This window comes from Rattus norvegicus, chromosome 14 (genome assembly GCF_036323735.1).
Source record: "Rattus norvegicus strain BN/NHsdMcwi chromosome 14, GRCr8, whole genome shotgun sequence".
NCBI lineage: Eukaryota > Metazoa > Chordata > Mammalia > Rodentia > Muridae > Rattus > Rattus norvegicus.
The window spans coordinates 82,283,146-82,298,144 of NC_086032.1; the positions used below are offsets into that span (position 1 = coordinate 82,283,146).

The 14,999-nt window shown below is 41.5% G+C and overlaps 1 protein-coding gene and 1 pseudogene across 3 annotated transcripts in view; both read left to right on the plus strand.

The window, feature by feature from the left end:
- Eif4enif1 (eukaryotic translation initiation factor 4E nuclear import factor 1) overlaps positions 1–14,999 on the plus strand; it is a 47,994-nt gene that overhangs the window by 2,580 nt on the left and 30,415 nt on the right. For all 3 annotated transcript variants that reach the window (XM_006251291.5, NM_001107230.1, XM_006251290.5), the window contains exons 3-4: positions 11,203–11,276; positions 13,603–13,730. In XM_006251291.5, coding sequence (XP_006251353.1) covers positions 11,203–11,276; positions 13,603–13,730 — 202 coding nt within the window. The remainder of the gene's footprint in view (positions 1–11,202; positions 11,277–13,602; positions 13,731–14,999) is intronic.
- Snrpg-ps1 (small nuclear ribonucleoprotein polypeptide G, pseudogene 1) lies at positions 9,441–9,835 on the plus strand (annotated as a pseudogene).

Genomic DNA, 14,999 nt, shown 5'->3' on the forward strand with positions numbered 1-14,999 from the left:
GAACTCTTCATCTTCTTGTATTCTAAGCTACCAAGTGTTTTGCTAGAATAAACTTTACAAATGTAAAGCACTTGGTGCTTGTACAGTGGTACAAGTTCCATCAGCTCCAAGCACTTTTTGAATTAAATTTCTGATTGATGTTCAAAAGGAAGAGAACAAGAAAGATTAGTATTGTTCTTTTTTTTCCTGTGTAGTGCACACTGAATTCAAACTCATGATCTTCCTGCATTAGCCTTGGGAATGCTGGGGTTTTAAGCATGAGCCACTACACACAGACCAGTATTATTCAATTTGACAGTAAAGCCACAGAGTTCTGTCATAATTAAATGTACTTTAAAGATCTGGTTAAGAAAAGCATGTTTAGCTGAGATAGTAGTGCATACCTGTAATTCTGGCACCTGAGAAGATGAAGCAGGAGGATTACCATGACGTTACAGTCAGATTGGAATACTAGCAGCAGCCCCATCTTGAATAAGAAGAAAGAAACCAGGTACAGTGGCACACACTCTTGATCCCAGCATTTGGATGGCAGAGGCAGCAGCCAAGCAGATCCATGAGTTCTCGGACAGTCTGGTCTACAAGGCGAGTTCCAGGACAGCCAGGGCTACACAGAGAAACCCTGCCTCAAAAACAAAACAAACAAAAAAACTAGTGGTAGTGGTATATGCCTTTAATCCCCCCCCCCCAAAAAAAAATAAGAAAGAAAAGAAAAAAGGAAAACAAATTTTAAGCTTAATTATTGAGGTTAGAGTTTTACGTGGAAATAGGATTGCTTCTTCTTGAAGCACATTTATTAGTAGTAATGTTAGGATAGTGTTCAGGCAGTGTTAGGGTAGAATTCTCAACATTCTGGTAATTTCATTGAGAGCAACCTGTCTGTCTTTGAAGAAAACTTGTGTGATTCTGTGTTGTCAGCACAGTAATGAGTATTAGTTCTACAACTGCAGTAATATTTGAGGCATCCTATTTATTCCCTCTTAGATATGGATATCAAATTACTGAAATAAACACAACATTTTTTTTTTTTTTCCGGAGCTGGGGACCGAACCCAGGGCCTTGCACTCGCTAGGCAAGCGCTCTACCGCTGAGCTAAATCCCCAACCCCAGGTTTTTTGTTTTTTGTTTTTTAGTAAACACAACATTTAGTAATTTATCTACTACTTTAGGTTTGCATTTATGGGCCAGAAAGGCTAGGAGTAGTAGGGGGAGCTTCTGTCATCGATGTTGTTGTTGGTTGGGTTTTTGTTTGTTTCTATGGGGTTTTTGGTTTTTGTTGTTCGTTTTTTGAGACTGGTTTCTCTGTAGTCTTGACTGTTGTCCTAGAACTCACTGTGTAGACCAGGCTGGCCTGGAACTCACAGAGGTTCTCCTGAGTTGTGGGATTAAAGGTGCATGCCACCACTGCCCAGCTATCAGTGATTTCTTTTTTATAGCAGTGTGTTCTGCAGAAGTCTGTATAAGAACAAGATGTTGACTTATAAGATGAGAACAATGCATTAGTCAGGTGAGAGGGGACCCTACCTTTGACTCTTAGTTTAGGGATAATGTGAAAAGTCTATTTTGTTTTGTTTCCCGTGGTGGTATAAAATGTAGTTGTTTGATGGGGTGCTTTCTAGGGTAAATACTGGATTTTCTTTAGTCTTACTTATATATTAATGTACCCAGGAATTATATTATAGGTCTACAGGCATCAAGAAAGCATGAGTTCTAAAAGATACCTGAGGGGTGGACCTGAAGGCTTTTTTTTTTTTTTTTTGCCTGTGAGATTGGTCAGATGACAGAACTTTGAGTAGTAAGGCCTCAGTCCTGTGGAAGACTGGCAAATGGTACTGTCAGATAACTGAGATAGATAGCTGTACCCTGAGGTTCAAAGTGGCCTCTGCTTGGCTTCCAAGTATATCTTTGAAACTCACATGGTGTCTTCATACCAGCACTTAAACCTCTGTGACAGTTAGGATGGTATACATTAAATGGGTTAATCATGTATTCCTGTCATCGTGAGGGTCTTAAGTCATTAATATTTAATCTCTGATGTGTTGTGCTAACCTGTGGTCCCAAGAACAAAAGCTGTGTTTTGCAACTGAGTACAGAGGCACATGCCTTTAATCAGAGCTTTCAGAGGCAGAGACGGGCAGGTGTCTGAGTTTGAGGACAGCCTGGTTGGCATAGTGAGTTCCCGGACAGCCAGGGCTACATAGTGAGACCCTATCCTGAGAGGGGTCATGGGGGTGGGGGAGGAAAGTAAGCCTCAGAAAAGAGTAAGATAAATTCTAGGTAAAAGTTAAGAATTGGTTGGTAATGAAAATCATTTTTGGCACGTTTTATATGTACTGTTCATAACTGAGTTGAGTAGTAGCCTCTTAACAGGTGATGCTTCAGTGATGTATTTAGCATAAAAATAAGAATGCCTATTTTGAGAAAGGCATAGTTAGGGTATGTCATCATCCATTCTTAACATGTCAGCTGACCAGTATGTAGGTAACTGGAAGTCCTAAGCTGGCTGGCAAGACCATAGGTACTGGATTCCGATGTTTCCTACCTCTCCGAGTCTAGCTCATCTTGAAAAGTTGGAACTCAGATTCTTTGACCCCTCCCACCCCCTTGCGTGTTCTCCTACTTGCCCATCGTGATAGGAACTTTGGCTAGATAAGAAGCCAGTCACTGCACAAAGAAATTTAAGGTTGCTGTAATAGGATGCTAGGCTTATGGGCAACCTGCCCGAGGATGTGGGAGTTTGCTGAGGATTCCCAGTGGTCCTGCTAGACAGGATCAAGTCTGGTAACTAGTGGCACCTCAGAAAGGGGTGATAAAGCTTGTTCTTGCAAGCTTTGGAGAAGAGAAGGGAGGAGGGGCTAAGGATTGTTGCCTGCCACTCATGGACTGGATTACTACTTTACCATTAACCTTATGACCTTCAGCATAAAGTCAAACTCAGTGCATGCACCTCCCCACCTCTCTACCCCCCTCTCTAAGACAGGGTTTCTCTGTGTGGCCCTGACTGTCCTAGTACTTGCTCCATAGACCAGGCTAGCCTAAAACTCAAACCTGTTTCTGCCAGCCCATGCTGAGATAGAAGGCATGCATCCTGGCCACTTAGCGCCTCCTAATCTTAATCCTTTCCTCTAAAGTGAAGATACTACTGCTGATCTTGTAGGAGCTTTCACGGTTACTCAATAGGAAAGTGCAGGTCCAGTGTCCGGTACATATTTCTGGTAAGAACTTTATAATGTATTAAACAGCCCTACTCAAAAGATGGGTCTCATTTTAATGCCAGCTTTAGAACCAAGGCAGCTGCTTTCTAAATAGCAGCAATGGAGCCTGTATGGCCTAACGCCTACTAGGTGTGCCCTCTTCCCCTAAGCTGTACTGTACTGCCCATCTCCATCCTGACACAGAAGCAGATTGTCCTAAAAGTAATGTTAATGTTTGGGGTTTCCTTGAACCTGCTTACTGTTCTGTAGCTTTATGTTGCTTTTTAGCAGTTATATTGACTATTTAAAAGGCAAGGTTTGGGCTGGAGAGATGGCTGAGCGGTTAAGAGCCCTGACTGTTCTTCCAAAGGTCCTGAGTTCAAATCCCAGCAACCACATGGTGGCTCACAGCCATCCGTAATGAGATCTGATGCCCTCTTCTGGTGTGTCTGAAGACAGCTACAGTGTACTTCTGTATAATAAATAAATAAATCTTTAAAAGGCAAGGTTTATTTTTATTGCATTGGCCAGGTGCATGGGTCGGGGTGCATGGGGTTGAACGAAAGAAAATCAAAGTTTGATGATGTTGTTGTTGTTGTTGTTGTTATTGTTGTTGTTGTTGTTTTCCTAGCACCATTTTCACAGTTTCCTATGCATTCTTCACTAGAAAAGTCTGTTAGATCAGCCACTGTTAGGTTGGAGTGGATATGGCTCAGTGTGGTGCTAACCATCCACAAAGTTATTCCTGGCATCTCCTTTAGTAATTGGCTAGATTCATCAGTGACTTTGGCCTGATTGCCTGCCATAGGTGTTTTTACCCCATTGTTTTCTTTGTGTGTGTGTTGGATGGGTATGTTGTACCTGTGTAAATGTGTAGGTAGTGACACCCATGCATGCATGTGCTCTCTGCTTTATTGTCCTGACCCAGTCCCTCACTGAATGAGAAGCTCATTTTTTGGCAAGCCTGGCTGGCTAGCAAACTCATGAGATCCATTGTGCTCCATCCCCATGCTGGGTATAGCCATATTCTGATTTTTGGATGAATTCAGAGGATTTAAACTCTGTTCCTTGGGTTTGTAGAGCAAATACTCCTGTCCAATGAACTGTCTCCCAGCCTCCATTATTGCCTATTTTTAAAGCTATGTTATCTTTGAGATCAGTTCCAGTGAAGTATCAGAAGTCTGAAGGGCCCAGCCCAAAATTGATTGGCACATGGAAGGTAGGGACTGGAAGAGGAGATCATAGGTGTCCAGACCTCCACCTAATGTCTATTTTTAGGACAAGGGCATTCTTTAGGAAGTGCATAGGTCACTTCTAGAGTGCTTTGAACTTAATGCTCTAAAGTCTTGATTTTAAAAAGGCAGACCAGGAAACCCTGTCTTGGAAAAAAAAAAAGCAAAACAACTTGTTACTGTTAAAGAATCAAACTCAGTGCCACTGTGTGGTGGCACATGCCTTTAATCCCAGTCCTCTAGAGTCAGAGGCTGGTAGATCTCTATGAGTTTGAGGCCACAGTTCCAGGTCACACAGTGTTATATAATAGAGACCCTGACTCAAACAACAACAAAAAGAGTCAAATTCATTTTACAAAAATAAAGTCATTTTTTGTCCCCTTCTGCATTGTCACACGTGTGATTTTTGCAGTGATGTCAGAATGCTAATGCTGCTTCTCTGTGGGGTTCTTAGAGAAGTATTTGGATGAGGAGCTTAACCTTTGTTGCTTTGGATTGCTATCCAGACTGACTTCAGTCTCCTTTTACACTGATTACCAGAGTGTGTGTCAGTATCTCCCAGATTGATTGTTTTGGGAAGCTTGACAAGGTTTTTTTGTTTTTTTTGTTTGTTTGTGTTTTTTTTTTTGTTTGTTTGTTTTTGTTTTTTTCCGGAGCTGGGGACTGAACTCAGGGCCTTGCGCTTGCTAGGCAAGCGCTCTACCACTGAGCTAAATCCCCAACCCCTTGACAAGGTTTTTAAGGGAGTCTGACACAGCTTCCCTGGGTGTGTGTGGTTTGGGCAGTTAATTAGTAGCTTGTTTCTGGTCAAGTTAGTAGCCTGGTCAAGTTTTAGTAACCAGTGCAAACAGTGAGAAGTCAAGGACTAAATCCTCTTCTATGTATGGGATGATTTCAGAGGTTTGGTCTACAGTCTGTAAAATCAACAGAAGAGTGTTCTCACATTTGGACGAAATGCTCAGAAGGAGCAAGCATTTCCAACCATAGTGGGTATCCTCAGTCAAAATGGAGTTTTCTTTGAAAATATCCATAAAGGGGTTCTTTTCATGGAATAATTGATATTAAGGCTTGATGAAATTGCCAGCTGCATAGTTTTAATCCCAACATCCAGGAGGCAGAAGCAGGTGATCTCTGAATTCAAGATCAGCCAGACCTACAAAGGCCCTGCTTTAGAGAAAGAAAGGGAGAGTACACTGTACTGACTTAGCTAATAGTCTTTTATATGTTTTGGGATGTTGCTTGAATGTGGTACGCTTCAGCTCTAAATCTAGCACAAAGGCTTCTGCCCACCAGGTAGATTTTGAGCCACATTTTGAACAACGTACTCAATTTAAAGCATTAACTTCTCTTTCTTCTGTTTTTGGATTGTTGTTCTTGTGAGACAGTCTCTCTATATAGACCAGGCTGGCTTGAACTCACAGACATAGTGTTGGGATCAAAAATGTGTAACTATGCCCAGCTACATTACTTTATTTTTCTTTCATGGTATCGAGGATGAAAGCCCAAGGCCTCACTCATGCAAGAGTTCTGTTACACCCCAAGCCCAAGAACATTAATTATTCAGTTTTGTTTGTTTTAAGACAGGGTTTCTCTGTATAGCCCTGGCTGTCCTAGAATTCCCTCTATAGACCAGGCTGGCCTCTGTTTCCCAGGTGCTGGAATTAAACTTGTGCACTACCATTGTCCTACTTTTCTTGTATGTTTTTTTTTTTTTTTTTTTCTGACACAGTCTCATAGTGTAACCCTGGCTACTGTGGAACTAGCTGTGTAGAACAGGATAGTCTCAAACACTCCAAGAGATCTTCATGCCTCTGCCTCTGAGAGTTAGAATTCAAGTTGTGTACCACCAGGCCCCCAGCATTAATTCTCAATCTCTGAGGTCCATCAGTGTTGTTTTGAAAATGAACATTCACTACACAAATAGTAAGTACATACTCGCAGGCGTTGGACAGGGGTATCCCATTACAGATGGTTGTGAGCCACCATGTGGTTGCTGGGAATTGAACTCAGGACCTCTAGAAAAGCAACCAGTGCTCTTAACCACTGAGCCACCTCTCTAGCCCCCCCCCCTCTTTTTTTTTTTTTTTTTTTTAAAGCATGTAGATTCTGGGCTTCTTGCTTAGAAGGCAAACACACCAGCTGAGTTATTTTGCTAGCCCCTAACTGGTTGTTTTAAATAAACTTTAAAACTTGCTATAATCCACTGTTTTTATTTAAAGTGTAGAATCTATTCAGCTATTTCTAGTGAAATCACAGTTGCACAGCTGTCATTACTGTGCACTTCAGATCACTTCCATCCCCAAACTAACTCTGCTGGTTACAGTTACTGTCCTCTCTGCTCACTTCCTAGAGACTTTCCTGTCAGAACACTTTGTATATATGGAATTGTAGACTTTGTCTTCCTTCAGTTAGTATAATGTTCTTCAGTTCTGCAGGCTCGTTCTGAACTTTTTTTCTGTTACCTAATTTTCTGTTGTATTCCATTCTGTGTGTGATAATTTTGACCTTTGATTGCTAAGTAATGTTTTCCTGAGTGGCTATACCATGTTTTGTGTACTCATTACATGTGGGTGGTTTTTATTTTTTGGCTATTGTGAACTGCCACTGTAAGCGTCTGTGTGTACATTTTAGGGTAGATGTTTTACTTATTCTTTTGTATCTACTGAGGAGTGGGACTGTTTGATGTTAACTTTTTTGAGGAATTGCAAATGTATTCCACAGCAGCCACCCCATTTTTATATTTTCTATCTCGTTTTCCCACATGCTTGCCAAGCAAAAACTGAGCTACAGCCCCCGCCCTTTGATTAAAACTTTAGTTAATTTTCATTTACGTAGAGGCTTCCCATATGCCCTTCAGCTACTTTACTCTATTGGCTTTTCAGCATTTCAGTATATATAGTACATTTGTTGTAACTAAACGGCCAATGCCAGTATGTTGTTAGTAGTTGAAGTCTTTATTTAACTTTCTTTGTTGTTGTCTTTTGAGATAGCGTTTCTCTGTGTAGTATTGGCTGTCCTGGAATTCACTCTGTAGACCAGGCTAGTCTTGAACTCTCAGAGATCCACCTACCTTTGCCTTCTGAGTGCTTCCCCCCATCTCATTCCCAACCCCCCCCCTTTTTTTTTTTGTAAAGCTTTGTTAGTTTTATGTGTGAGTCCACTGTAGCTGTCTTCAGACACACCAGAAGAGGGCATTGGATCCCATTACGGATGGTTGTGAGCCATCCTGAGGTTGCTGGGAATTGAACTCAGGACATCTGTAAGAACAATCAGTGCTCTTAATTGCTGAGCCATTTCTCTAGCCACACTTTTTTTTTTTTTTTTTTTCCGGAGCTGGGGACCGAACCCAGGGCCTTGCGCTTCCTAGGCAAGTGCTCTACCACTGAGCTAAATCCCCAACCCCTATAGAAGTTTTTTTTTTTTTTTTTTGGAGCTGGGGACCGAACCCAGGGCCTTGCGCTTCCTAGGTAAGCGCTCTACCACTGAGCTAAATCCCCAGCCCCTTAGCCACACATTTTTTAAAAATTATTACCAAACTTGAGTGTTTCAAGGATACTGTATTACATTTAGTTGTGATTTCTTCTTTGGCTCCTTGTTTTTTCTTTTTTAAAAAAAAAAGTGCATGCTTGCATATATGTGTATAGAAGCCACAGAGGATTATATGGGAGTCAGTTCCCCTTTTACTCTGTAGGTGCCAGGGATTGAAATTAGCTTTTACCCAATGAGCTGTTTACCAGTCCCCTGATTTCACTTTTTTGTTTTTGTTTGTTTGTTTTTTCTTTTTTTCGGAGCTGGGGACCGAACCCAGTGCCTTGTGCTTGCTAGGCAAGCGCTCTATCACTGAGCTAAATCCCCAACCCCGATTTCACTTTTTTGTAAAGCTTTTTGTAACCTATATTAATTTGTTTTGTCTTTTAATTTTCTTTAAATATGCATTTGGTGTTCTGCTTACATGTATGTCTGAGGAAATTGGAGATACTGGACACAGAGTTACAGACAGCTGTGAGCTGCCATGTGGGTGCTGGGAATTGAACTGGGGTCCTGTGGAACAACAGCCAATGCTTTTAACCCCTGAGCCATCTCTCCAATCCCATTTATTAATTTGAATTTTATGTTTATGGGAGGAAGCACTTTTTTGTTTTGTGTTTGTTTTTTTGTGCTTTTAGGTATTTTGGAGTTTGGTGGTGGTTTGTTGATACAAGATCTTACAACCCAAGATAGCTCCCAATGCATGCTCCTCCTTTCTAGCCTCCACACTGTGTGGATTACAAGTATGTCTCACCACATCCCTTTTCTCTTGTGTGTTCATGGTTGTTACTACCTTCTCTATCACCTGAGGAAAAGCATTGCAAACAAACTCTCCTTTATTGATTCTTTTTTTTTTTTTTTTTGTTCGTTTTGGGTTTATTGACAATATGTATTTAAGTGTGAGGTGTGTTGTCTTTGGTTTAATAGCACAGTAGGTTCTTATTGGGGGAGGAAGATAGTAATAGTCTTTGAATTCTAGTAGCAGAAAATTGCTGTTTTGTATTTTCTCAATTCCTTTCCATTTCTACTGGAAATTTGGGGTTTTGATTTTGGGGGGTGTTTGTACTAGGGATTGAACACTGGGGTGTATGAATGCTAGGCAACTGCTCTGCTTCTGAGCTGTACTCAAAACCCAGAAAACTATAACCTCTAGATCTCAAAAAGAGTGTCTGCCGGATGGACGGTGGTGGCACAGGCCTTTAGTCCCAGCCCTCAGACGGCAGAGTTATGCGGATCTCTGTGAGTTCAAAACCAGCCTGGTCTATGGAGTTCCAGGCAGGACCACAAGGGTTATACAGAGAAACTGGGTGGGGGGGTTAAGGGGGTGAACAACAATAATTCAAGCTGCGCCTGGTGGGAAATGCTTTTAATCTCATACACAGGAGCCAGAGGTAAGTGGGTCTTTGTGAGTTGGAGGTGAGCCTGGTTTACATGAGTTTCAGGACAGCCAAAGCTACACAACAAGACACTGTCTCAAAAAAGCAAACCACCTTCGCCGTTGTGCTGAGCTCACTGAAGAGTCGCCATGAGCAAAGCCCACCCTCCCGAACTGAAAAAGTTTATGGACAAGAAGTTATCACTGAAGTTAAACGGCGGCAGGCATGTACAAGGAATACTGCGGGGCTTTGACCCCTTTATGAACCTTGTGATTGATGAGTGTGTGGAGATGGCGACCAGTGGGCAACAGAACAACATCGGGATGGTGGTCATCCGAGGAAACAGCATCATCATGTTAGAAGCCTTGGAAAGAGTCTAACCAGTGTTCAGCCGTGTGTCCACATCCCTCCCCAAAGGCGTGCTTGATTGTGATGTAGAACTAGGTCATGTACATTTTCATATGAAACTTTTTGCTAAATAAACTTTTGTGATATCAAAAAAAAAAAAGCAAACCAAAACAAAAACTAAGTTATAAGTGGATTCTAAGTACACCCAAATGCCTTCATGATAGAGGTAGGAAGACACCATGGGCGGTTTGTCATCTGCTTGGTTAGTTTCAGTATCAGGTTTTGAGGCAGATCTCACTAGGTAAGCATGCTGTTTTGTACTCATCCTGTCTCTGCCTCCTGAGTGCTAGGATTGTACTCACCACATAACCTGATTTTATGACTACAGTCTTATGGTCATAGGGCAATTTGCTGTCCTGAAAACATTTAGAGGCTTCACACATAAGACACTTTGTGAATTCATGGTGTTCTTGAGTTCAGGGATTACTGTGGGCTGGGAGAGCAAAGCTGTCTTCCATTTTTAGCCTGAGATTTAAGAAGCAACATTCATTGTCTTTCAGAACTGAGAAGGTGCCTTGCAGAGGTCACTTAGTAGTGGGATCTACTATGTTCTGCAAAGGGTTTGGAGCACTGTGTTCATAAAAAAGTTAACGAATGGCAGTGTGATGTGTTTGCTATAAATGTGTTCTAATAAGAAAGAGGTAATAGCATTTGTGGCTAATATTTATGTAGTCAGGTATGTGTGTTAATAGTTTATGAATACATATATAGATGGATGTACTTTGTGATTCTGGTGAAAGGACTTAAAATTACAAGCAAATGAGGGTATACCCAGAACCTAGGCCTTGACTTGACTTCCAGTGCCATTCCACCCTTCAAGGAACTAGAGTTGCTCATAGTAATGGCTGACTCTAGAGTGAGTCAGGGTGGACACTAGGTAAACCAGAAAGGCAATGTTGCCCATTTATTTATTACTTTTGGACTGGGTCCCACAATGTAACCTAGGCTGGCCTGAAACGCTTCTCAGCCCATGAGTGCAGGGGCTCTAATTATACTGCTGTATCCCGGCTGTACCCCGCAGAAGGCAGTGATTGCTTCCCTGAAACGTTGGACACACAGTCACTTGACGTTCCCACTGACAAAATCTGGGACTGTTTGGGCACCAAAATAATTAAGGATATTATTCATAAATTAAAGACCGTTGAGTTAGGTGTAGTGGTCCCAGTCACAAAGATAATCTTGTTTGAGCGTCTTATAAATCCCCTGATCCAATTGTAGTCCTTTTGGAGTTTTAAGTCCAAAATTGTAAGAATTGTGTGAAAGCCACACCTGTGATCTCAGCACTCAGGAAGCAGGAGCTGAATATTCAAGGCCAGTCTTGAGAACTTGTCTCAAATCTCTCCCTCCCTTCCCTCCCAAAAAGTTTTATATAAGTGTTTATAAAGTAGACACACAAAAGAGAAATAAATTGGAAGCATGTGGCCTGAGAAATGTAGTTCAAATTTTTCATGTGATTTCTCTTTTTAGGAGGAGCTCTTGGATATAAAAGAACGCCCATACTCCAAACAGAGGCCATCATGCCTCTCTGAAAAATATGACAGGTATGACTGTTACTGTTGAGAATTGCATTGTTGGGACCAGAGTGATGGCTCAGCAGTTAAGCATCTGCTTTTTCAGTGGACCAAGGGGATCACAATAGCCTGTCAACTCCAGCTTCAGGGGCATCTGACACCCCTGGCTGATGTGGACACTTGAGCTCATATGTACATACATATAAAATTTAAAAAATTTAAAGTAAAGAACAATTTATTTAAATAAAAAGAATTCCATTGTTGGAAAGTTGTTGTATTAGTAGCACTATGGCTGAGGAAGATTTGTCAAGAGTTAATAGCATGACTGTCAACTAACCAGTACTGAAACTAAACTACAGAATGACTCAGTTATAGTCACAGAACAGATTTAAACCCAGGAGTCTTCATGCCCGGGTTTCTTCCCCAGACCCTGTGGTTCTTGCTGTTACTGCACTTCTTTAAGATTGTGCTTTGGGGAGGTTGAAAGAGGGCCGAGACCTTTAGCACAAAACCTTTTAGATTAGATTAGCCTTATTGTGTTTTAGGTTCTTTAAGAAAAAGCAGTGAAAGGGCTTTGGTTTGAAGATGCTAGTTAAAAATTATCTGAAAATGTACAATAATCCTATATTATATTTCTTTTTTTTTTTTTAAGATTTATTTATTTATTTTGTATATGAGTACACTGTAGCTGTCTTCTGACACACCAGAAGAGGGCATCGAATTCCATTACAGATGGTTGTGAGCCACCATGTGGTTGCTGGGATTTGAACTCAGGACCTCTGGAAGAGCAGTCGGTGCTCTTAACCACTGTGCCATCTCTCCAGCCCCTATATTATATTTCTTAAGGTTACCCTAGTGATTTCTTTTGTGCTGTTGTTGTGGGGTTTTTGTTTGTTTGTTTGTTTTGTTTTTAAGACAAGATTTTTTCACATAGCCCTGGCTGTCCTGGAATTGGCTCTGTAAATTATACTGGCCTCAGACTACAGAGATCTGCTTGCCTGCCTCTGCCTCCCAAGGCTGAGAAAGAAGGTATGGGCCATCATGCCTGGCAGTCTCAGTAATTTCTTTTCTTTTTTTTTTTTTTTAATTTTTTTTTTCGGAGCTGGGGACCGAACCCAGGGCCTTGCGCTTGCTAGGCAAGTGCTCTACCACTGAGCCAAATCCCCAACCCCAGTAATTTCTTAAATATCATGTGGGCCTCTAATTTTACTTATAAAGTGTCATGTTTAATTTTCTTGGTTCATTGTACCACATACCTTCACCCCTAGTGCTAGGGGTGGAACCCAACGCCTTACCCATGTTAGGTGAGAGTTTTTATCATTAAGCTACGTCTTCTGTCTAGACAGATTTTTAAAACCTATATATAGGCTGATGAGAAGGCCTGTTGCATCTAGATAAGTCATCACATTCTCCTGATGGTGACAATACCACAATGGTGGCTGTTTTGATTGGCTAGGAATTTTCATGGGTCTCAGATAGGCTTGCTTGTTTTTTCACTAAAATTATAAAGCATCTGTATACTTCAGATTTTATTATTACAACTTTTTTCTTTGCACAAAATAGAGTTATCATGAGTAGACATATAAGCTTTTTTGCTAAGTTAGATATTGTGCCTAGTGACAGTGCTACAGATAAGGGCGAAGCAGAGGGTGGTAAGCACTTGTTGGATCCCTCACAGAGACAGCAGACGGTGGAGAGTATCTCCCTGTGGTGAGAGTTTGAGAACTGTTGACTTTGTTTTCAAGCAGTGTTCCTGGCTAAGGGTATAAAGCAGGTAGATCACCAGTGGGTCTAATCCACGATAAACAGAAAAAAAGAAAATTTTAAGAGCTGTCTTAATGTAAGAAAAAACCGAGATTACACATTGAAATTCTAGCCCAGTATGGTGCTGCATGTCCAGCACTCAGGAGTTAGGGACAAAAGGATCAGTATAAATCTGAGGCCAGCCTGGTCTACACAGTAAGTTCCACTCCCACCAGGGCTACATAGTGAGACTCTGTCTCAAATAACAAACAAACAAACAAAATTCTAGAAAAATATACACCCTACTTTCTAGGAGGTGCTCCTGGTCAGAAAGTTAAAGCTGCTTCTGCAGAACTGGGAAAGACCTTAGTGTGGAAATTACTGTAGTTCATACAGAGCCCGAGGTTTCTGTACTGACAGTTTGTTTGTGTTGCCTATTGGTGTTATCCGAACAAACTGTACTCAAGTAATAACTGTTTCTGCTTTCATCTTGAATAGGGTAATTATTTTGAAGCAGTCATGAAGGTTATCATGTAATCTAAAGAAATTTAGAAATTAGGGCCTACGAGACTTAATCTTCAAACCCTAACTGATGCTGTCCTCTAACCTGTAGTGATGGTGTCTGGGACCCTGAGAAGTGGCATGCCTCTCTTTACCCAGCGTCAGGGCGCAGCTCACCAGTGGAAAGTCTGAAGAAAGAGCCGGAATCAGATCGGCCTTCTCTGGTGCGCAGAATAGCAGGTAAGTGCACAATCATTTATTAATGGTAGTGTGATTGGGAGAACATGCTCCTGGCTGCCTCTAAAGTTTTACATATCAAAGAGAAATGTCATCAGAAAGCTCATTCACCAGTTGTAGTTTTCATAATGAGCAGAGTAAAATCATTCCTGTAGCAGTGGCAAGTTAGGCTCTGTGCTTTTGAATTATAAAGTACCATTGTCTTTGCTGGTGTGAGAGTGTTTGACAGCTTAATCCCTGTGGAATCACCTAGAAGGCAAGCATCCAGGACATGCTCGGGAATTACTTAGCCTTGGTCCTGCCTGTGAGGGATTGTCTTCATTAGGTTAACCAATTGATATAAGAAAGCCTGTCTTAACTCTGCGTAGGTCTGCTCTCTGGGGATTGATATTAAGTGGAGAAAGTGAGCACACATTTATCCATGTCCGCTTCCTGTTTGTGTATTAAATGTGACCATTTGTTTGAAGCTGTTGCTGCCTTGACAATTTTCTGCCATTATGGACTATGTCCTTGAACTACAAGCCAGAATAAGTCTCTTGTCCCTTAAGATGTTCAGTACCTTTTATCACAGCACCAGGAAAGGAAACTAAGACAGCTGGGTATATAGCATAGATTGTAGTGTGCTTGTCTCCTGTCTTAGTTAGGGTTTTACTGCTGTGGACAGACACAGTGACCATGGCAACTCTTATAAGGACAGCATTTAGTTGGGGCTGGCTTATAGGTTCAGAGGTTCAGTCCATTATCATCAAAGTGGGGCCATGGCAGCATCCAGGCAGGTATGGTATAGGAAGAACTGAGAGTTAAACATCTTCATCTGAAGTCCATTAGAAGACTGGTTCCCATGTGGTTAGGAGGAAAGTCTTAAAGCCACACACACAGTGGCACACTTCCTCCAACAAGGCCACACATCCAAGTAGTGCCACTCCCTGGACCGAGCATATTCAAGTCACCTCATCTACTGTGCATAATGAAGCCCTCATTTTAATTTCTAGCACTGAATAAATTGGGCATGGTAGTTCAAGACTCTAATCTGAGCACCCAGGAGGTCGAAGCAGGAGGATGAGAAGATGGAACTCATCCTGAGTTATACTTAGTGAGTGAGACTGGTCTAAATGAGACCCTGTCTCATCTTCTTGTTGACAGCTAGTCGTTTATGTCTTTAATCCCAGCAAAGCAGGCAGATTTCTGTGACTTTGAATGGTGAGACACTGAAAAATAATTAAAATAAGACAAAAAGCTGTTTCTGGTTTTAAAAAAAAAAACTAAAATAGG